The 25,004-nt window shown below is 34.7% G+C and overlaps 1 protein-coding gene across 1 annotated transcript; it reads right to left on the bottom strand.

The window, feature by feature from the left end:
• Window positions 1–687: 687 nt before the first annotated feature.
• LOC121428791 (telomere length and silencing protein 1 homolog) lies at window positions 688–19,315 on the bottom strand. The gene is made up of 10 exons (XM_041625627.1): window positions 19,150–19,315; window positions 11,290–11,349; window positions 10,731–10,785; window positions 9,962–10,032; window positions 8,270–8,356; window positions 7,173–7,256; window positions 6,255–6,383; window positions 5,475–5,608; window positions 2,125–2,244; window positions 688–1,958 (listed from the first exon to the last, which is right to left on the bottom strand). The coding sequence occupies exons 1-10, from the start codon at window positions 19,242–19,244 to the stop codon at window positions 1,858–1,860; spliced, it is 936 nt and encodes a 311-aa protein (XP_041481561.1). The 5' UTR covers window positions 19,245–19,315; the 3' UTR covers window positions 688–1,857.
• Window positions 19,316–25,004: the final 5,689 nt, after the last annotated feature.

The raw sequence follows: 25,004 nt of genomic DNA, 5'->3' as shown, positions 1-25,004 counted from the left end.
GCAATAGTGAGTGATGGACCCAACTCATTTGATTATTACTGAGTTGTGCATATAACTATGTTGTGGATATCACTGTTTTCTGAAGAATTAGCTAAGATTGAAATGTCATAACTTTTACACCTGATTTTGATGAAATTTACAGCATTATACTTTACTTATTTAATTTTTCTATATACATATATTCAAAATAATATAGTATTTTGGATTATAATTTCAGGGTAAAGGTCATCTGTAAACGAAGTGAAAAATCAGTGGTACTTTTGTTTTTCTATTGATGTTTACTACATGCACTCTTTATTTATACAATAAATATTAATGAAAAAAGCAATGACATTGACAAATTGTTTTTAATTGGAAAGATTAGATATTTCATGGCCAGTTATCACGCTCCGTTAAATGCTATGAATAGTCTATAACGGTAGACCTTTGCGTTTTTATTATGGACCAAATTAGAATACCATCTCCATGGACAAAGTTTATGATAATGTAAGGGTGAGAATGTATAGGAACATCAAAAGAATAGATAGGAACTAGCATGTGGAGGAGAGTGATCAAGAAGACATCATCAGTCCCCTCATTTGCATACTGGTCAACCAGAATGTGCATATAACTATTTTGTGAAATTAACCAAAATTTAAAAATGTCAAAACTTTCTTATTTACATCAGTTTTTGATGAATTTTCAGTGTTATGCTAGTTGGATTTTTCTATTTTTATTCACATCAACTTGAGTTTTGTTTATGGATGGACTTGTCCTTTAATTAGGTTAATATACACATAGCTGAAACAGATGATAAAAAAGCCTCCAGCTTCACCTGATTTATATGGGCTAATACTCAAGACGTAGCAATGATAGTGAATGAGGCCATTACAATCGGTTATTCTAAAATACATGCTGGAAATTAGTAATGAGAATTCATTAAAATACTACATAATCAACTTTACTGAATAGTAGATACTTAAGAAACCAGGTGGGTGTTTCATAGAGCTGTTCATAAGTTAAGAGCGGCTTTAAGAATGACTTGTGATTCTTTCTTGTGGCAAATGGTATATCAATTGGCGATTGTTAAGCGCTTAAGAAAGGATCACCAGTCGTTCTAAAACTCGCTCTTAAGTTATGAACAGCTTTATGAAACGGCCCCCAGGGACTATTTGAGTAGTGGATTTAATGGAATTCAAAGTGTCCCTTAGGGTTTTACTCTTTAGTGGGTACCTGCTACTCTCTTGTAAAAGTTGTCCTTTTCTTTGAAAGCACAGCCCAGAATTGCAACAACCATAATCTAGGAAGCTATACCTTGGAATTCATGCTACAGATCATCACCTAAAACTTCCCAGGCAGTTGGATCTATCAGGGTTTCCTCTGGACGCATTAGAGATTCTGATGTTCAATAACTTGTATATCCTCAGTACCTCATGTAATGATTCAAGGAGTATTTAGAAACACAATCCTAGGCAGCTGGATCTCACAGCGTTTCCTTGGGAAGAATAGCAGAAGCATACCAAAATATCTTCAGCACCTCTTGTGCTTCTTCTGCGAGCACATGAGTGACGATAAAACATGACGAAGAAAATGTTCAAAATTCTTCGACCTCTCCTTCACACTGCACAGAGGTTGATCGAGTGGAGAGCTCTTCAGTATCTTCTCGGCCGTTTCTAGAACTGTTCATAAGGATAATAATCAGTAACTTCTCAGCTGTTTCTAGAACTGTTCATAAGGATAATCATCAGTATCTTCTCTACTGTTTCTTGAACCGTTCACAATGATAATCATCAGTATCTTCTCAGCCGTTTCTACAACTGTTCATAAGGATAATCAGTATCTTCTCAGCCGTTTCTGGAATGTTCATAATGATAATCATCAATATCTTCTCAACTGTTTCTTGAACCGTTCATAATGATAATCATCAGTAGCTTTCTCAGCATTTGGAACTTTCCGCTTGACTGTCGGAGCAGGTGGTTCTGTGATGTAAATAAAAACAACGCATTAAAACTTAGCCTCATCTGAGTTGATCTTCACTGTGAAATGCAACGGGTGGTAACTACGTGTACAGCTAAAAATGAAAAAAATTTGTAATTTGTGCCCCCAAGCCTATGGAATGACCCGAATGTGAGTGTGATTTGATACCTGGTTTTCTTGGTTGGTCAGCATCTCCTACCACCACAGGTTTAGGTTTTGGTTCCTCTTCCTTCTTTTGACGCTGTTGATTGCGTTGATGTTTGGATGCGTAATAATCCTCATGCATATCTAACACAAGGAGAGAGGAGAAGTCATTCTTCAAAGGCAAAGTTCACGCTGACGTAGAATTAATTTCAAAGAAAGCAGAATAATAAACGACATGCATACATTAGTAGAGGTTTTTAATTTTTGAAGTTATGATTTTTTGATATCATGGATGAACAGTTACCATATAATTCTGATGCATTTTAATTCAATAAATTGCAATTTCTCCAAATATGAAAGTATTTTGTTTGTGAATCAAATCAGTCACCAGACAAATTATTTCATGCTCTCCTCTACAAAAAAAAAATACTTAAAGGACAAGTCCACCCCAACAAAAACTTGATTTGAATAAAAAGAGAAAAATTCAACAAGCATAACACTGAAAATTTAATCAAAATCGGATGTAAAATAAGAAAGTTATGACATTTTAAAGTTACATCCAAATGAGAGAGTTGATGATGTCACTCACTCACTATTTCTTTTGTTTTTTATTGTTTGAAATATGAAATATTTTGATTTTCTCGCCATTGTCATGTGAAATGAAGTTTCATTCTTCCCTGAACACATGAAATTCCATTATTTTAACATTTTGTGCTTCAGGCAAGGAGGTCCTAATCATCAAAACGTAAAAATTGAAATATTTATACTTCAAACAATAAAAAACAAAAGAAATAGTGAGTGACATCATCGACTCTCTCATTTGGATGTAACTGGCTCGTTCATATAACTATTTTGTTAGAAATAAGCAAAACTTTGAAATGTCATAACTTTCTTATTTTACATCCGATTTTGATGAAATCTTCAGCATTGTGCTTGTCTGATTTTTCTCTATTGATTCAAATCAACATTTTTCTGAGGTGATTGACCTTTAAAAAGGGAATTTATTGATTTATAAAACACAATATACATGAATGGGGGAGCTGTTTGCATATGTTGTAAGAAAATATCTCTCAAATTAATGGATTTTTATCAAACCATCAACATTGTTCTTCAATCTTACTATTTATCTATCTTATCTATCTTTTATTAAAACCAACTTATGGCCAGAAATTTATCCACATTGTGCTATACTCAACTCAGGTGAGGTGAATGGGTACCTGGTAAAATTCCTTGAATGTTCAAGTGCCTATACATGTATAGGCAGTGCAGCTAAAACTGGGGTAATAATAGCAATGCTTTGTATCTTCATGCAGAAAGGGCTATATAAATTAAGCTAATAATAATAATAATAATAATACTAATAATAATAATAGTAATAATAATATTAATAATAATAGTAATAACATTAATAACAATAACATTAATAATAATAATAATGATAATAATAATATTAATAATAATATAAATAATAGTATAGGATTTATACAGCGCATGTATCCATCTTGCTAGGTGCTTACGTCACTCCTATATTACCCCGGCTAAGCTAGTCTACCGATTCCGATGCTCACAGCTTTTTGAGGAATTACTTCCTGCCGGTACCCATTCACCTCACCTAGCTTGAGTGCAGCACAATGTGGGTAAATTTCTTGCTGAAGGAAAGCACGCCATGGCTGGGAATTGTACCCATGTCCTCCAGATCGAAAGACAAGTCTTAACCACTAGGCCACGATGCCCCCACATATTACAAATCATTTTCTGTAAACTCACGTTGCACATAATTCACAGATTTAAGTGCAGCACAATGTGAGTAAATTTCTTGCTGGAGGAATGCACACCATGGCTGGGAATTGGAACCATGACCTTCAGATTGAAAGACAAGAGTTTTAACCACCAGACCACAACGCCCCAGCACATTACAATCATTTTATGACATCTCACTTAAGCGTTGCACATAATTCACAGCTCTAAGTGGAGTGTTGTGGCCCAGTGGATTAGTCTCCGGACTCTGAAACAGAGGGTCGTGGGTTCGAATCCTAACCATGGCGTAATTTTCTTCAGCAAGAAATTCATCCACATTGTGCTGCACTCAACCCTGGTGAGGTAAATGTGTACCTGGCAGGAATTTATTCCTTGAAACGCAGCGCACGTAACAGCTGCACTGCTAAAGCCAGGGTAATTATGCTGCATATACTGTAGAGCACTTAGAGACTTCTTACAAAGTAAGTATTAAGCGCTATACAGTGCGTATCAACAAAAGTTTAGACTTTGAAAAAATCCTGTAAAATTATACATTTGTAATATCCTGAAGATTTTTCCTCATTTTAACATTGTTTCAGATCCATTTAAGCAAATGACGATATAACTGTCGAAAAATATTTCCGCTTGAGTGAGCACCACTTACTTTTGAAAAGTTAGTGAAAAATGATTTGCGCAGAACTTTGAAATAGTTCTGCAAATAAAAGTAGACCTTAATCATGAAGAAAACATGGAATTCAGCTAGTAAAATTGATTTGAAGATATCTTCTACCTTTTTAAACTTGCTTCCTTGCCCAAAATACTTCGAAGAGTGCATTGCGCCCCACCCAACTCCCCCACACACCGAGGCCATCCAGACGATATTTGCTTTACAATGAGCTGTGATTTACATGAAATGGTTTAGGCTTGATTTTAATTTGGTAATCATTGTCAAGCTTGGGAAAAGTGTGGAGAAACAAGTATTAAATGAAAAATAAAATGTAACCACACTTTAAATGATAAAAACTCAGTGAAATGTGCTGGAGATGTCTGATATAAACTTTTGTTCAGATTCAGTTATGTCCTCAGATCCAGCTGGTACAAAAAGGGTAAAGGTTGTGCTTACTAAATGTTGAAATTTCAATTCGGGGGCAAAATTGTTACAAAATGCTTAAAAGTATCCATTTTTATTTCAATTGACTAAAAGTGCAAGGGAAATGTATGAGAAAAGTTTTGCAGAGTAAATTTGATTTCGCCCTCTCCCCTTGGCACAGCTTGAAAACAAGCATTTCTTCCCAAGCAAATTTCTGCGAGCTTTACAAAAATGGACAGTGCTCACTAAAATGTAACATTCTGTCAAAACTTTTTCTTTCATTGGATAGATGAGACCCAAACCCAACATTATATGTGAAAAAATTACCCACATGTTGTATATTTTGGAATTCCCAAGGCTTTTTCAAAGTGTAAACTTTTTTTTGATACGCACTGCATAGGAAAGTATAATTAATATTAATCTAAGTGCAGCACAATGTGAGTTAATTTCTTGCTGAAGGAAAGTACGACATGACTGGGAATCGATTGAAAGACAAGACTAGACTATGATGCCCCCACATATTACAAATCATTTTCTGTAAACTCACATCTTGAATGTTGCACGTAATTCACAGCCATATTTGCGGGTACAAAGGAAGTAGTGTTCTTCTTCTTATTCCTTCTCTCCTCTAAATGTCTCTGTTTGGCTTCTTCAGTAGCTTCAATGTTCTTGATCTTAGCACTGACATGATTAGAAAGAAGATCCACAGAGGTAATGAACTATCCACCTATATAAATTAATCAGCTCCAAACACCATTGGCAAAAATTAATGACCTTTTATTACACCCACTTAAATGTATATATCATTAGAAACAGGTGATGTGTTATAAATATTCATGTAATTTAAAAGCTCTGATCAATGACAAATTATTTTTTCATTTATATCAAGTAACAAAAAAGAAGAGTTTTTTACATTGTAAATTGAATTTAAAATTATCAGGAAAGTGAACCCTGGTGCCAAAAATACTGGCATGAATTCAAGACTGGCAAAACATATAGCACAATATAATTTCTTGAGAGTATTCTATCCCTGAAGCCAGCAAAGTGAAGTCACTATCCCAACATAAACTATAAAGTAATGGAGTGTTGCAAGAAATTTACAATCAATTACAAATAGAGTTTGTGTCCCAAATTCAATCACAATTCTGGCAAGTATATGTACTTGCAAATTTGCACTTTGTCGTTGTTCAACTTCTTGCAAAATAAAAAAAAGAAGAAGTAACTATCAATTGGCTAAACAGCCACAATAGATATGTAAATGGCATATTAGCAATACACATTTGCAATTGATCACAAATAGTTTCTTCTAACACCCCTAATGACTTACTCTATTCCAAGATCTACTTCTGGTATTCCAGAAAGCATCTGATTAGAAAGCATTTCTTCTGAGCTCTTCTGTGCTTCAACCTTGAGGTAATCAGGTAATTCATAGAGCTTGTCCTCGGGTGTTTTATGTCTGAAGAGGGAAACAAAGGTAGAGTTCATTGCACCATGTCAACCTACATGAATCAGAGCTGCTAACCTGACCAAGAACAATTCAGTATTGTAAAAGCTGAAAATCAGTATTTTGGAGAGGAAATCAGTATTTCAAAGAAAAGTCATAGAGGGCATAAATCTGGAACCTCAGAAATCGGTAGTTTGCATGAAACCATTAGTATTCTCATTTTTTAGTACTGAATCCATACAACTTGGCAGCTCTGAAGAATTATATTTCAATGCATGGGGTCAAAACTTATGCCTTTGCCATATTTCAAATATATTGCAGACTAAAATTTTCCAAAAAAAAATTAACCTCCCCCCAAAAAAAATTGTATCAAATTTGATTATTTTTTTTCAAATGAAATTTTTTTACAAATTTTATCAAAGTTGATGATCTGAAATTGAACATGACCTAGTGACCAAAATTAAATTACCTACACTTTATAGAGGGTAAAGTTTATTGACCCCCATGACCTTGACATGAAATTACAGGCATGCATTTGCCGATCCTTGAAAACAATTGTATTATTTTTTGAATTGGATAGCAACTATACTTTCAACTGGAAAAATCATCAGATAAATTCAAAATTTTGACCATGCAAGATCGGGAAGTTCATTGACCCCAATATGACCTTCATTCAAATCATGCAAAGGTGATCAATCAAACATGATTACGGAAAAAAAAAACCTTGGGTGAGATTTTAATGTTCATGCCCCCTCCCCCCCCCACACACAAAACAAAAGACAAGAGCTCTCTTGTACTTACTTAGGTCCTTCTCTTGTTGGATCTGATTCTTTATCAAGGTCTAACCCTTTCTTCTTGTTCATTTCTATCTCAATATATTTCATCCTGAAAGGGAATTATTGAGAAAAAAAACAAGTATATGTACAATAATGTGCAGACCAATATACATGTATACATTCAGTACAAAAGTAACTGGTAGAAAAGGTGACAATGAATTAAAACATTGATCTGAGTAATCATCAACACTGTCACTGTAATCAACATCGACAACATCATTAGTTTCATGAAAATGCCAGGTAGGTCTGAAAAAAATTTACATCTTAGAAAATCACAAATTTAATGAAAAAACATTGTAATGCACACAAAACTTATATTTCCTGAAAATGTACTTTCTTCCAAAACTACATCAATTTTATGCGGAATGCATTTATGCTTGAATAGTCAGAAGGCATGGTTGATAAGAATGAATCCAGGGGAGCGTTTCATGAAAGGACTTGTCGGACGTTTTATCCGACAAGTCCCATTTTATCCGACAGTCACTATAGTAACAGTGCCTCTTAGCCAATCAGAATCAAGGAAAGATGTCAGATCTGACAACTTGTCAGACAAAAATGTTGATGAAACGGTACCCAGATGCCCATGAAGTCATAATCCGACATGACTAAATGATAATATTGGTGATGTCTTATTTAGCACAAACACCTCCAGAGATGCTCATGGCACTAGTTGCAGTAAACTTACATGTAAAAGCAGAATAAAGTAAATCAGCATCAAATGAAATGGAATGGAGTATTTGAAATGGAATGACAGAATGAATTAGAATGAAACCACAAGCCTATAATTGGTAAATTCAAAATCCGCTAGTTCTTGCAATAGTTTGCCAATCAAAATATACATTTAACAATAACTGTAAAGCATTAAAATGGAAGGGAATGGAGAAGAATGGAGAGGAGAAAAGAATAGTGCCAAGCAGACTCACTGGTATATTGAAAAGAATAAATGAAAAGCATGGAATAAAATTCCTCTGAATAGAATGGAATGGATTGCAGAGAAAAGGAGTTACATGAAATTGAATGAAATCAAGTTTCAAGTTTGATTTCTCAATATCATGTTCTTACATTTCAGCGTCTTCATCTCTCTGGTTTGTCTCAACAGCAAAAGTGCTTCCCATGTTAGCAACATCACGATCATAAGCTTCATCAGACCTGGAAGAGGGTTTTAGAACAGATTCATGGAAACTGTACATGCTAAGGATACACACTATATCCAAATCATATTGGAATACTATAGATTTTGATAGCTATCAGATGTGTCTAGTACTTTGCAACAGAACATACCTCACAATAGTTTTTTATAAAAAATCAAAACTTCATACATATTAAGAGTTTTTACTACTACAAAACTGCCCCAAATTGTCATTACAGTGCATGGCACCCCCAAAATCACAATGCACCAAGTTCCAAAAGGAAGGGGAATTTTTCGCTTTCATCGATATCTTACGAATTTACTTTAAACCCCTGTTGGTGTTTAAGAGATATTGAAAAAATATCGTGAAGTACGTGCTTTTATAAACCCCTACATATATACATGTATATGCCATTGATGTTATATATGTAGAATTGTGTTTCTCTATAGATAGGGTAATGTGACATCACAGACTGTTTCATTACTTATTACTTATACAGCACCTTTCCCATATCAAGGCCCAAAACACTTGCAATGAAATAATTAAAAAGAATTACAAAATGATCAAATTACAAACAACAAAAGAGATGGGTTTCTAATACCTTTCTGAACATTTATTTCTATTGATGGAGACGGTCTCATTATAAGTGGCAAGTCATTCCAGTATTTTAAAGCTGACAAAAAAAAGTTCGAAGTACAATCACAGAAAAATAAAATGGCGAGTGGAACCATATCCACTTGGTCTACTCATACATAGTCCAACTACCATTTGGCCCAAACATCACTTGTTTTATCATTAAGTTTAATGTCTGGCTGATCTAAATTTCACAATGTCTACTTATTTTTAGCACTTAATAAAAAAGAAACATTTGGTTCACAATAAATAAAAAAAAAGTTTATTTGTTCATATAGTGAAGGCTCCACACTAACTTTTTTCTTGGTGGCCCAATTGGTCCAACGAAATCATCTATTTCATATTATTGGTGGCCAACAACGCCAACTTGGTGGCCCTAAAACAGTAAAAATATTACAATTTATTAAAAATTTAGCAGCCTAAACTGGGCCACCAAGTGTAAGCTTTTACATATTTTTTTGTGGCCCGACTCTCATTTTTAGTTGCCCTTGGCCACTGCTAATGTCGAGCCCTGATATAGTGATAAACAAAGTGGATATAATTTATACAAAGTGGGGGAGAGTCTGACTGGAAATTGAATAAAATGGTACATGAGCTAAATGGCTAATAGACCACATGGTATGCAGATAAACTGGTTGCTTACAAACTAGGATTAGACCATGTGGGCTGGGTTCAAAGAGTTGCGATTGATCCAATAAATTGCAACTATGGAAAGCCAGCAAAGTCAACATATGAAATGCATGTTTGTTCAAGAATTGTTCTCGATATGAACGTATATCCATAAAGTCATTGATTTCTTGACAATTTGGTATTTTCCTTCATTTACAAAGGGCATTTTGCATATTTCCTGTACAAAGTTATGACAATGTTGGATTTCCATAGAGTTACGATTGATTGGATCAATCATAACTCTTTGTAACTCTTTGTAAGACAAAGAGGGTAGACCAAGTGGTATTTTACCATGAAGTGAAGAATGCCTATATATACAAACCTGTCTCTATTTCTGTCCTTGATATCCTTCATGTTCACCATCCCACCCGCCTTCAGATTGAATGGGTCATCCTGCAGTTAAACAAAACAAAAATTAAACAAAAAAGATTACATCAGATAAATGAAATGATAGTATTAAAATAAATAACAAAAACAATGATAACAATAACGATGATGATGTGACTTAACAGCGCCAAATCTACTCTGCAGATTTTTCATGGTGCATACATGTAAGATACTTGTATGGAATAATGCAATGCAGCTCTTTATATGTAACATTGCTTATTTGAAGGCTAACAAATAAAAAAAAACACACACATAAATTCCAAGATCATTGAGAGAGCTACTGAGGCCAAAGGGTATGCGTATAGATTGTCAGATTTGCTACATCAGCATCTAAACCAGCAACAGTAAGAGCATTACCTTTAATGAAAAATAAATAAAGCATGCATTTTGCCAACTTTGTTCTATAAAGAATTCAATTTTTAGGTGAGTAAAGGGAAGTGAAATGCATAGAGCATTTGACAGGTGTTAAAATGGTGCACAATGAAAGTTAGGGGATAAAATTGAAGCAATTCAAGGTATGGATTATGTTCAATGAAACCTAACCATGTCAACACCATTGAGAGCATACCGGTTTAATAGAAGCATACACCAGTGAAGTCAGTATGCCATACATGAAGGCTATGCCTACAGGAAAAGCTTTAAATGGTACGTATTACAAAGAAAAAAAAATATTTTTACATTTCATCCTATCAACTAATACTTACATCATTCATTTCTTCGACTTTTGTCATTTTCTTGCCTGTGAGAAGGGCTGTTGCACTGGAGGTAAAATCAAAGACGACAATTTCACCATTAGATTACAAAAATTTATTACAATGGATATATTCAACATGAATATTTTCAATATTATACTGTATGTATAGACCAGTTCATCATCTAGAAGGGGAAACAAATAAAGTGTACAATAGGCCAGGGAGTAAAACGTACATAATTAAATGTATTTGATCACCAATGGCAACTGAATACTACTTTTAACATTTAATTATGGGTGACCACTGGTACTGTAGGTCAGTAAAAAAGTCCAACTTTTGGCTGATTTCCAATTATCCAGGAATCTCAATTGTTCAAACTATTTGATTATTTACCTGGCCAACAATCAAATAGCAAAAAGGGTTTCAGGCTTACTGAACAACATTATTAATCATGAAAGAAATTTGTTGGACAATGTTACAAAGATAATTCATTAAGATCACTGTTTTTCATAAATATGAAATACATGAAGTTATATTTTATTTATAGTTGTAATATAATTTCAATACAAACCTGACACCATGGGGTCTCTCTCTGAACTTCTGAGCTTCTTTTGTTTCTTCCAAGATAGACCTGCAATTGTGCAAAGAATATTATTTCAAGCTGGTTATTATCATGGCACTTTACTTGAGTAACAGATTGATGGGTGGGTACTTCAAGACAAGATGACAGAGTAAACAACCAATATAGTTGGAAACTTTTTGTTTGTTGTTTCAATATATGAAAGTTTCACCATCAGTTACCCCTATCTCTAATTAAAGTCTCTGGACTCCTTCAAAACAAAGATCATCCAAAAGCCTAGTAAGTAAATAACCCGATTGCTCGATGATCCCCACATTTTCAACAAAGTTGGCGAAGTACAGCAAGTCTGAATAAGACAAGAGAGTTACTCCAGCTGCTTCATGACCACTCACAAGGCACTTGGAGCTCCCTGGATTACCAGAATCAAAACGATGTGATGAGCACCACAATCATATATGCAGATGTTTATCGCCGTAAAAATATGCTACGACTTATCTTTCATGTCTGAGAGGTAGTTTTACTCTGCTGGGGTTTTCTTGTATTTAATAGAGAGAGCCCTGGAATGCTCACGCTATGACATTTACAATGGACGATCAAGACATGTATATGTATGATTCATGGGTGACAAACATTTCCGCCAATAGAGGGCGGGAGATTTATATTCATATTAAAGACACTAGATCTACAAGGAAAAGACTAGGCACTCAAACTAGTTTTACATTCAAATCGATGGAAGGGAAAGCAAAGTTGGTGAACTGTCCGGACTTCCTAGTGTAGAGTCTTTACTTGACTCTGTTTGTTTACAAACCAACGGACCTTGTACAGCTGGTTTTGTTCAAGGCACAAAGGTTTTGTCTTCTATTTTTTTATTGGAAGAAAACAGTATTTGTCACTGCTAATAAAACATTTCCAAAGTAGAAATCCCGGGGGCGAAAATTTCAGTTTTTTTCGAGGTACACGCACAAGAATAAGACGCAATCCCTGGCTCCGTGGAGGGTAAGCACACGTTAGTGAATGATTTTTATTCTCTCTAGGAGCCTCCTGGCTAAGTGTGAGTGGACATGACCGAGGCTAGACCAAAAGCTTCAGTGTCTGTATTTTGGTTGTTCTGCTGAACTACGTTGGCTCCACTCACCAATACATAGACTTGTTGGCCCGTACATAGAGCTGTTGGCCCGTACACCAATACATAGAGTTGTTGGCTCGTACATATAGACAGTGGTATACTGAACTAACGTTTTATAGGTCGCCATCTAAAACTGTTTTTAAGCAAAATTTACAGTTTCATGGTTTCCATTGTCAGGGAAATATAAATAACTTATGTAATTGCGTACCTTGGAACAGAGTTATTGAAAAAAATCCTCTGGATGATAGAGAAATCTTTTGACTAAGACATTTTCAACTAAGCTGACGGTTTTTCTTGCAAGTTGCCATCTTGAATGACGTCCTTATCCTTATTAGCTTTTTAATTCAATTTTTTATTTATTTAACTTGACCTTGAGAAGCTTCTCCTGATTGGACAAGCACTGGACCTCCCCCCCACACTAGATTTGAGTATAGGACTCTTCTACATTGTACATGTACATGCTATAGCCAAGACTACCCCCACTATCAAGTCCTGGCAGCTCATCTAGGACAAGTATAATCTCCCTGACCTTCACTCTCTTCTGCTCAAACCCATCTCCTACATCACTTGGAAGAAGATCTCAAATAGGGCAGTTACATACAAGGTTAAAGATGAGGTGGCTGCTATTCAGTCAAAATCTACTCTTTCGCTGTGGAGGAACACAGATATACCAGCGTCAAAGGTCAAACGCACTATACCCCAGCTCCAGTAGCTCCCAGTTTCTGAGACGAGCAGTTGTCATCAGGTCACAGTTAGTGAGTCAGACCTACCCAACTCAGTGCCAGCTGGTTTTGATAAAGAAGGCTACTTCTCCAACTTGATGCCTATGTCATCAAGGTGATGAAGACACCATCCACTTCATAGCTAGCTGCCATGTGTTTGACACTCAGCGTGATGAACTCCAAGAGGAAGTAAGAAAATTCCTGCCTTCCTGCATCGATCTGCTCCTTATTTTCCCAAGACTGCTGTGAAGTCCATTCTATTACCTGTCCATCCAAAACTATCTTTTTCCATGCAAGACAAGCTGACCACTAAAATCTTACTCTTCCTGCACAAAATCCACATCTTTCGTACCTCCTTTCTCTCTTCTCTCTCTTGAATGTTTAATTGTATTGTATCACCGATACTACTCTGAGGAAGTGCTTTGTGCTCTTATAATCATTTATGCAACAATACACACACACTAGTACGAGGTTAGTATATATACTAACCTCGTACAAGGGACCGTGTTTGACCCTGGATTTCGAAGTAGTCGGCAAACATCGCTTCATTGCTGAAGTAATATTTGCCGAAACTCCTCACTATGCACCGGGGCTCTTTCCGGTAAGTAGCAATGCATAAAAAAATTATACATATGATTTGGAAATAATTTCATTACAAAAAGAGCGCATTTCGCTTACCTCGGCCTAGCAAGTGACTTTGTTTGTCTCTTCTACTATACGGAAATACAAGGAAGCCCGTTTGTGGTGCTAATAAATTTCACGACCTTGATTCAGCTCCTCGGTAATTTTATAACTGTGTCTAAATTCTTTGAATGTGTAATTCTTATGATTAATTTACTATTTATGGGCACCAATGAAATACCTTCAAAAACATAATTCAAGATTATTATTGGCGATGAATCATGATAACACTTCCTTACTCTACAAATTGCTATGTTCCTCTGATTCTTAGATTTTTAATTAATATGTACATGTACACAAATCAGGCACTACAGGTTAAGTGGGGAAGTCAAAAGTCTACTAAGTTTTCTATAAGTAACGGAGTAAAACAAGGAGGAGTATTATCTCCAATTCTGTTTTCTGTTTATGTGAATGATCTTCTTGTAAAACTTGAAGAAGAAGGAATTGGTTGTAGGATTGGTAATTATTTTGCAGGATGCTTGGCATATGCTGATGATATCACTCTTATGTCACCAACAAAGAAAGGTTTACAAACCATGATAAAAACATGTGAGAACTTTGCCACAGATTTTGATAACACATTCAATAGATCTAAAAGTCAATTTCTTGTCTTTCCAACTGATGGTGACAACAATTCAAAGGAATATTCTGTTGTTATTAATGATACTAATGTGTCAAATGTCAATAGTGGGGTTCACCTAGGTCACCATATTTCAACTAATGACAAGAATAGCTTGGTTTCATCAGCTACTGCTAAATTCTGGAAAAGTTTCAATATTCTCAGATCTGATTTTGGTCATATTAAATCATCAGTGCAGTGTTTATTATTCAAACAATATTGTTGTAGTTTCTAAGGAGCATGCTTGTAGCAATTAAGAAGTAAAGCTGTATTGAACATATGCACCTGTTGGAGGAAAGCTCTGAGAAAAATTTGGATAATTAATAATATGACTCATTGTGATCTGGTAGCTTTACTGTCTGATTGTCAACCTCTTGAGAATGCTTTCAGATATAGATTTCAAAAGTTTAATAACATAACTGTGAAAACTGGTTCGGGATTCATAAGATTGGTTCTGAAATATGCCAAAAGGAACCCTTTTTCAACTTTTTGTGATAATTTAAATGAGGTGCAATATTTTCTCAGTGAATGTAATAAGAGTAAGGACTATGATGTCCGGGCATGTAAAGAACTAGATGTGAATGTTCTGAAAGAACTTATAGCAGTAAGAGATCAGGAATGTATCTGTAACACGTTAACAAGGGAAGAAGTGGTTCAGTTGATTGAATTCCTATGTATTTCTTAGTTTCAATTTAATCTATCTTCTCTCCCTATATTTTATTAATTGTGATTTATTGTGTACAATTTGTTTTTTGTTTTTTTTATAGAAGTGCCACATAAATATGTTACATGTATATTATTTAGCGAATAAAGATGATATATATATAATTCAAAACAATGACTAATAAAAAAAGATGGAAAAAAATACACGTGCCTGGAACAAAACCAGCAGTACGAGCTTTAACGAACGTCAATAATACGGTATACCAAAGTCTATACAATGAAAAGATTGGACACTTCACGGACTTCGCGTAATGCCTTGTGTCGATTTGCGTGTAAAATAGTGTAGGTGCCTAGTCTAGTCTTTGATATGAATATAAATCGCGCGCCCTCTTTAGGCGAAAATTGATATCCACGCTGACCAATTTTTATCTCCGTGAAATCTTCACTAAAGATCAAGAAAATATACTTATTTTTTAAAAGAAACTTCAAGGAGAAGTCCCGGAAGGATCTAAATGATTCGGTAAGTGTCATAGCAGAATGTGAAATACCAGATTATGCGTGATATTTTATGTGGGCAAAAGCCCATATTTTGGATGTGTCGTGTGTGTGTCGAGTGCATATGACTTTTTTTCCTTCGCACACGAGATGATATGAATCCATGGGTGGCAACAATACAGCAACCAGCTGTACATCTCCAGGATCAGTGGAGGAAGAAGAAGAAGAAGATATACCTTGTTCTCAGTTACATCTCCATGTGTGACAAAATAAGGGTGGCAATGTTTGGCTTATTTTCTCTTTTTTTATGGGGCAAATGCTTGATTTTCTTACACTGTCAGTTTTCATAATTACAGCCATTCATCATATAACTTGGCTCTTAATGTAAATTTAATTCTTGAAATTTTTTTTTCTTAATTAAAAATAGAGATTGAAAAATGAAAATTTTCTTGTCATATAAACTTTCCACCAATAGATGGCATACACAAAAATATGCCTAAAATTCAAGTTTTTGAGCGCCCTGGTCATTACAAATAATTCCCAAGTTATTAATGAAAAATAAATTGCAACTGTATGGAATTTAGTAATTTTGGTCACAAAAGTGATATTTTAATGATTTTTTAAAGTGTGTGCTATGTACAGCATTGGCATGCCACTGTACCCACCCATGGTTTCAAATCATCTCGCGTGTGAAGGATTCATATGCACCTGGTACACGTGAATCTTTCACACCTTTTTAGCTCAAATAACTATGACTTTACATAATAGCAAAGAATTCTAATTGTGTTATGACACTTATCGAACCATATGGATCGTTTGTTGACTTCTCTTTGCTGTTTTTTTAATAAAATAAAAGCATTTTTTCGTGATCTTCACGTAGATGCCTCTAGATCAGCATGGATATCAATTTTTGCCAAAAGAGGGCGCGCGATACTATTCACAAGCCGGTTTGTTTGGGTATGGTTAAGTTCTGCAGCTTGTACTACTAGCTGCATTCTAGGCGATCAGCATTATTTTCTTGCTCGTTCAATCCACTTTCATCATCACCTTGTCAAAAGATGGCGTAATTTACCTATAAGTATATACATAAGAAACCTGTTGATTTTTGGTACAATTTCCTATTATGCGCCGACGACTTGAATCGAGAATGTTCGATAGGAAAGACTGAATTTCGATTGTTTGCGTAATTTCCACTGCAGTATTAAGGATAACTAAGGACGGATCGAACAGAGTATCCTGGTTGATATTTGGAGGTGAGCGATAAAAACACTTTTATAAATAATTTCCAATTCCTTTTTAAATGAACTTAAATCATACGATCAAGATTAACATAGTGGAGAAATATTGAAAGGTTTGGCGTGTTTTATTCCCTCACATTCGTGTGATGAATGAAAACGTCAAAGTCCACTATGAAATCACATGCGTTGTGCGAGGTAAGTATTAATACTAACCTCGTATGTTGTGTGAGTGAGTCCTACCTGTAGATTCACCATAGGCAGTGACTGTGGTAGCACTAGCAGTGAACAAGTGACTCAGTAGACAGTACACAACGAGCGCACACACACAAGAAGAGAGGTGACAAATTTCACGATAAGGCCCGTTTATGAATCCTTAGACTGTAAATTATATTTTAAAAAATATATTGAAGTCTAGAATCTGTTACTAAGTGTTAGACATAAAGTCTAGGCCTAACGTTTACTTAGTTATCATTAAGACCCGAACTTCCGAAGACAGTAGGCCTACCCGAATTGGGCGATGTATTATAACACATGTGAGCTCACACTAACGAACTACCGTCGGTGGAAGGGAATTATAGTGCAATGTCAGAAATTGTTATGGAAATCCCTAACCCAGAAACGACGATAATTCCTGTTTAGACCCACCCATGGTTTCAATCGTCTCGTGTGTGAAGGATTCATATGCACCTGGTACACACAAATCTTTCACACCTTTTTAGCTCAAATAACTATGACTTTACATCATAGCTACGGATTCTAATTGTGCTATGACACTTACCAAACCATATGGATCGTTTGTTGACTTCTCTTTGCTTTTTTAAAAATAAAATAAAAGCATTTTTTCGTGATCTTCACGTAGATGCCTCTGGATCAGCGTGGATATCAATTTTTGCCTAAAGAGGGCGCGCGATATTATTCACAAGCCAGTAGGCACTTAAGAACCAAGTTTGAAAGGATACTCGTAAAATTATGTCACTCTCGCTGATGAATATTCATTAGATCGTGGTCGTGCGTGTTCAATACACACACTGAGTGCATGCATGCAGAGAGTTTGTATTGAACACGCACGACCACGATCTAATGAATATTCATCGCGAGAGTGACGTAATTTTACGAGTGTCCTTTCAAACTTGGTTCTTAAGTGCCTACCGTTTGTTTACGGTTTTGCAAGCTAGCTGCATTCTAGGCGATCAGCATTATTTTCTTGCTCGTTCAATCCACTTTCATCATCATCTTGTCAAAAGATGGCGTACTTTACCAATAAGTATATACATGAGATGCAACCTGTTGATTTTTGGTACAATTTCCTATTATGCGCTGACGACTTGAATCGAGAATGTTCGATAGGAAAAATTGCTTTTCGATTGTTGTTTGCGTACTTTCCACCGCAGTATTAAGGACGGATCGAACAGAGTATCCTGGTTGAGACTTGGAGGTAAGCGATAAAAACACTTTTATAAATAATTTCCAATTCATTTTTAAAACAAACTTAAACCATTAAAATAAGAGTACGAAAGTGGAGAAATGCTGAAACGTTTGGCGTTTTTCATTCCCTCACATTCGTGTGATGAATGAAAACGTCAAAGTCCACTATGAAACCACATGCGTTGTGCGAGGTTAGTATTACTAACCTCGCATGTTGTGTGAGTGCCCCGGCCCTGGGATTTGCGCCCATGTGGGTGGGGGTGTTGCGCCTCCCTATCGGGATCATATCACAGCGAGTATACACTCTTCCATATGGAAGAGTGTTTACTCGCTGTGATTTCGATCTCACACATATAAAAAAAATAGAACAGCGAAGCCTTGATCACAGGCCAAAATGCCTAACGATTTCTCCGCGGCATTAACAACTCTCGTAAGGGTTGCTCCATTTATAAATAAAGTTGCATGAACAGCTGTCTATGGCGACAAAATCGTAGGCAGAATTGTTGCCAGAAGCATGGGAATTTGGCAGAAAATTCAAGAAAAGAACCGGTGAGTACCGATTTAACAGTAATTATATATTCACGATATTCATTGACATTTATTGAGTCATAAGAATAAAGATTTTTTACGGAAAGAAAGCTTAGTTCTAAGCTAGGGCTGCCCAAATGCGCGTGAGTGGAGTCCCAGTTTCTTAACACGGGTAAGTATTGCGGTGTCGCCTAGAGTGGCCTAAAGCCAAGGCCAAAAAAAAGTTACACGCGATTACGGTACCGTACATGTACGTTACCGGTATCCCACACAAAATTTAACGAATGGGACTGAACTTAACCGCACCAGTCAAAGTAATGAAATAATTGGCATTATATTGTCCATTGAACTTACCTAATATCTTTATTAGATTCTCCATCATCTTCAGAATCAGAAGAGGTTTTTCTTTGGCGAATATTTCGTTTCTTCTTCGCTTTAAAAGTTGCCATATCCACCTTTTTCCGTGTTTATTGATGAAAAAATCACAGTACCGCCGGTGACCAATTAGGGTGTTGCAGAGACGTCAAATGGTAACAGGAATAAAGAGAATGGCAACAAGATTGATAGTAATTATCATATCTTATTTTCAGGGGCGTCGAAACACGGGAGGGGGCTGGCCCGGGGGATGTCAGTTGCTAAAAATAAAATAAAAAAAAGTTAGAGGGGAAAATGTATTTTCGCCCTCTTTCCAATGAAGGGATAAATGTATGAAATAAATAAATTCTATTATTAACAGGCCTATAGTAAATAAAGAAACAAGATGATTTTCTCTCGAAATTTAAACCTTAATTCTTATTCCACTAAATACTCAAATATGATGATTTCACAAGATAATTTGATAGCTAATAGCATTCGATAGATAATTCATAAAAATCTTATAACAATAGTTGTTAATATACAATTCCTGGTATTTGGATGAACATCTAGCTTTGAAATCTCATTATTTCTGTTACTAGAAAGATATTAAAATCCATTGATGTTCTGTCTAAATTATGACATTTTCAGTTTGATTACTTTATATAATAGCATGATACTACCCTATTTGAATAATTGCAAAAATGTTGTCTGGGGTTGTCATGAGAGTACCTTCAAATTGCACTTAAATAAGCCATGCTATTAAAAAAAAGGATTTCGCACTGTATGCTCCTAACCATGGGCGTAAATCCCGCGGAAGGGGCATGCACAATCATCCCCCAACTTTTCAAGACAAAAGCGACATTTTTAACCAAATAATTAATACTTCTGTTAATGCGTGGCTTTATCTTTAAATGACTTAAAGTGCTTAAATTTGCCCAATTTAGCATTCTAAAAATGCAGATATTGTCGCGCGGGCGCTCCGCTCCCGCGCAATCTTATTGGCCATGACAAATCCCTACGTTTAGAATTGCGGCCTGCGTCATTAGAGTATTATGGTTGTAATACGTCTATTTATGAATTGTAAGATACCGATGTTTTTTTTTTTTTTTTTTTTAGATATGGTTATAACTTTGATCATAAACCAATCAAAACATCATTTGAATACACTGGCGTGAATGTGGGGGTGGGGTCATACTATCTGAGCAATTTGTAATTGTACATTCAAAAAGATAAACAAAACCAAAGGAAAATTTTCAGTTTCATATGTAAATATTTACCCATTGGTATTAGAACAAAGCCATCTGTGTTTTCTTTCAGCAGAGCACATGAAGAGTTCCTATTGATTGAACGACTAGCAACTTAAGATTATATTGTGTACATTATGTATTTTGTATTAGTCATTACTATAAATTTCATTTGTATCGTATAGTTTAGGTCAAAAGTACATGTATTAAACTTTAATTGTATCAGTACAAAGTTTATATAATTCATTTATTTTTTTTCAACGAGACAAATATTTTATATTAATTTTGAGCATTTCAGGTATCAGACCCGACTAGCAATCATGCTATTTTCTGGTTCTTATTACCCTGCAAACTATTATATTTCATTATAATTTTTTGATGTACGATTTATTATGCTGTAATGGTTTTTGGATAATAAAATTCAAGTTCAAGTTCAATTTTAAAAAAATGTGGAAGCGGGGGATGATCTGTACAAAAATATAATTATACTCTTTACTTCAAGCTAAGAGTACGATTAGTTGCTGATGACATTGACCAAATCACTGTCACAAAACACAGAGGTAAGTCACAGGACATCAATATTTCCCACACACTTTACAGTTTCACCTTTTTATATATAGGAGACTTTAAATCATATTAATTTCATAACAATCCAGTGAATATTTCACATATGAATTTTGTTCCAAATTTTGAATGTTGCATCACCTCCCAATAGAATCTTAAAAATTATTGAACATATTTCGTTTTTGCGATATTTTCTTTTCACTTTTCATCATTGTGCTATTTCCAACCCTTTTGGAAGTTTGTATTGTGGCCTGTGAAGACCTATAGTCACTTCATAAGCATGCTTATTTCCGGTTCTAATCTCACCTTCAACCAGTGAACAAATTAGTTTTCATTGAACAAAACAAGAACTGTTTAAGACTTTTTTGCTCTTTATATTTTTTCTTTTCTTCTTTAGTTTGATTTATTGATTATTTACCTTTATCACCTTCTGTATTATATGTAGATCATTTTAAACGACTGCAACAAATTTTAAAGGCTCGCCCACTACGCTCATTCGCTGCATTTCCCCCAATTATACACCCCTTGAAAGACGATTTGGTCATCATTCTGTCTTCCAACCATTGCTCGCTTGCATATTGATATTTTCTGAAATTCCTTTTTTATAATTTAACAAATCCATTGAAATATAGCCATCGAGCAAATTCATGATAGACATTTAACTGAAAGATGGTAGCATAATACGTACGCATTTACATTATATACTGTACATATCTGAATACCCGTGATGTACACCACTTTTTGGACATCATTTTGTCTTTCAACTACTGAAAATTTGCTCGCTCGCATATTGACATTTAATTAAATCATTACTTTACAGCCATCGAAAAAATGTTATAGGCGTTTAAATGCTCCTACTACAGTCCTACTAAGCCTCTATTTAATTCTCAAGTAAACGTAAGTCATTCAACTTTCATTCAACTCCCTCGTATTTATGTATAAATTTCATGTTAAAATCTTGACTCCCTTTCCAACGACACTTTCGTCCAAAACTCTAGCATACGCTCTCATTATACTCGTCAAAACAATCTAATTCACCTGCCCTTAGTTCGATGTACAATATTTCTGAATTCCCTTAAAACTCGTTTTCCTGAGTTATGGAATAACCCAACCTTTGATATAAAATCCAGCTCAACCCTCACTAGATTCAAGAAACTTAGCAGAAAATTATATCTGTTTAAAGAACTTTTCAGAAATTTATTTTTCTCCTATTGATAGACCCCTCCCCTATTTTGGTTGCATCAGTTTACTTAGCGTAATTATAATTATTTGTTGTCTATTTTCAATGTATATTTTAACTTGATGGCCCTTTTTATAAGCTTGGCTTTCTAAGTCACCAAACCATAAATTTTGTTAGTGCATTTTTTTTTATATGCAATTTGTTTGATGGTTATTCTGTGCAATTGTTGTAACTGATTACGATTAAATGAATAAATGAAAGATTTTTTTCGGGGGGGGGGGTCCATGGCCCTCTAATCCCCTCCCCATTCTGTACACCACTCCATGTCGCTTTTGTTATATTATTTAAATGTTTAATTATCCTCGACTTAACCCAAGGGCGAAAATCCATGGGGAGGGTATATATCTCCCATGCTTTTCCGAAAGGATTCCCTTATTTTTTACAATCATCCCTACTTTTCAAAACAAAAGCGATATTTTGTTATTATCAAATAATTAAAACTACTGTTAATACGTGGATTCATCTTTGAATGCAGTCAAAGTGCTTAAATTGGCCTAATTTTGCATTCTAAAGATGCAAAATTTCTCCCGCGGTCGCTCCGCTCCCGCGCTCAATCGATTCTTATAAGAATTTGGCCATGACATCCTACGTTTTAGCTTCTTGCAAGGTTAATGTATATCCGCTTCATCATGAGAGGATATGGTCATGAATAATAATTCCAATTAGGCCTACTTTTAAATATGTTACAATTTCTTTTTCCTTCTAAAGTTTTCGTTTAAAATTAATAAGTAACCCTTGTTGTCCTTTGTAATATAAGCACATTATTGTTAACGACTGAAAGAAATTTAAAATCTTAAAGAACAAAGTTAATTTATTATAATATTTGATTCTAAAAAAAATAAGCGTGGTTGTTTAAACTGTTAAACAACTTTTTTTACGATACATATAGTAAATAGCGTTGCTTATAAATTTTAAACAGCATTTTTACTGTGTAAAATAAGAATAATGATGAATATTGAGGGAAAATCAAAGAAACAGATCGATGGAAATTAGCGAAAATTAATGAACAACAAGAAAGTTATAACTTTCTTATATATTTCATTATGAGCATTGGAATATTGAGATCACTAATGGGATGCAGATCCTCTTATTGGCAATGCGAGCACATTCCGTGATGTCCACTTTTATACTGTTTGTATATATACAGATCAATGATAATGTCACTCATGAAGAAGTTCCCCATTATAACTGGGTGGGTTACACTTCGTAATTCCGAAACACGATGTTCGTTAATCCGGAAACGTAAAAGGGCTCGTTAATCCGAACATTTATGGCGTTATTCCGAAGGTTCGATAATCCGAAAACGAAATAAGGTTCGATGTTCCGAAGGTTCGTTAATCCGAAAACGAAATAAGGTTCGTTAATCCGAAAACGAAATAAGGTTTGTTAATCATTTCGTTTTCGGACTAACGAACCTTCGGAATTATTAAATTTTGTGCTCCCTCAAATATTGGGGCTGATTACGATACTGCTTAGAATGATCAGGATTTGAACATGCTTATTCCAGCAAGCTTAAGCACTACTTTTAGTATTAATTGATTGACAGATTCTATTTCTTCACTGATTCGCATCAGAGATGAGTATGCAAACATAAAAATCAATATTGTAATATATAAAGCAATGAAAATATTTAAATATCAACAAAATGCATTGTTCATTAAACTGCAAGAGACCGCCATCATGATTGATTAAACACTTGATAATGACGGCGGCCTTGTAATTGATGGCTGGGGCGGTAGGCCTTGTTATGAAGTTATAGGCTGTGCTTAATATTGTTATTGCATCATTATTTTCTAATATCATGCACATCAATGCCGACTGAACCTTTGCTTTAATATGTTTCCAAGAAAGTACTCTATTTTAAACACTTATTTAAACTGTTAAACAACTATTGTATGATTCATATAAATAATAAACACTGTTTTAAAATCGTTAACCAAGTTAACAGTGTCCTGAATACAAACATGGCATGGTTGTCAATCCCGCACAAAATGAATGAAAACTGAATAAAACTCTTAATTAGCCATTCAGAAAAAAAAAATCATTTTTTCTCGCCTTTCCTTGAAATGAAAAAACACTAACTTGGGCTGTTCTTATATTTGTTTAATCAAATATTTCCATAAACCGATCGCTCGCGATTAAAGAGAATTGAACACTTAACAGTATTATTTTCGGTAATCACTCTTCATTTTTAACAATACAATGAAATGAAACAAAGTGAGATTTATTTTTTTATTAAAACAACCCTTCTTTAATATTCATACACCGGTATATAAGCATACTGTCAACACTACGTACTCAAAAGAAAATAGAAATGGAGAATTCCTAATCTGTTGCTTTTGTAATAACAATGTACTTTGATTGTCATAAATAATTTAGTATCTACATTATATTTATCGACTCTCTTTTTGTTCTGCTACCCCATCTGATGGAAAGTGAAATCTACAAAACAATAATAGAATTCATGAAAATCTTGGTACCAGCCAATATTTTCACAAGTTATTCATTGAAATACTAAAAACTCGGTGAATCATTAATGAGGTAAGAAATATGAATAATTACCATCGTTTGCATAAGTTTAAGACCACCTGATAATTTGTGTCTAGCACATAATATCATACTGTAATGGTTTTGATTGAAACTGGCCTATATATAATTTGTTAGTGTTGATTATTATTTGATTTGAACGGTTAAAGGGAAATTAGTTCGAAGAAATTGTCTGATAGCTTGACTTATCTTTTGTTCTTTTTAAATAATATATTTAATCAAAAATAATACAAAAGGATTCGTCAAGCTATTTGAAA

The sequence above is a fragment of the Lytechinus variegatus genome, chromosome 15 (assembly GCF_018143015.1).
Source record: "Lytechinus variegatus isolate NC3 chromosome 15, Lvar_3.0, whole genome shotgun sequence".
Classification (NCBI taxonomy): Eukaryota; Metazoa; Echinodermata; class Echinoidea; order Temnopleuroida; family Toxopneustidae; genus Lytechinus; species Lytechinus variegatus.
The sequence above is the reverse complement of the archived record's forward strand: the minus strand, read 5'-3'. Positions and strand labels throughout refer to the sequence as shown.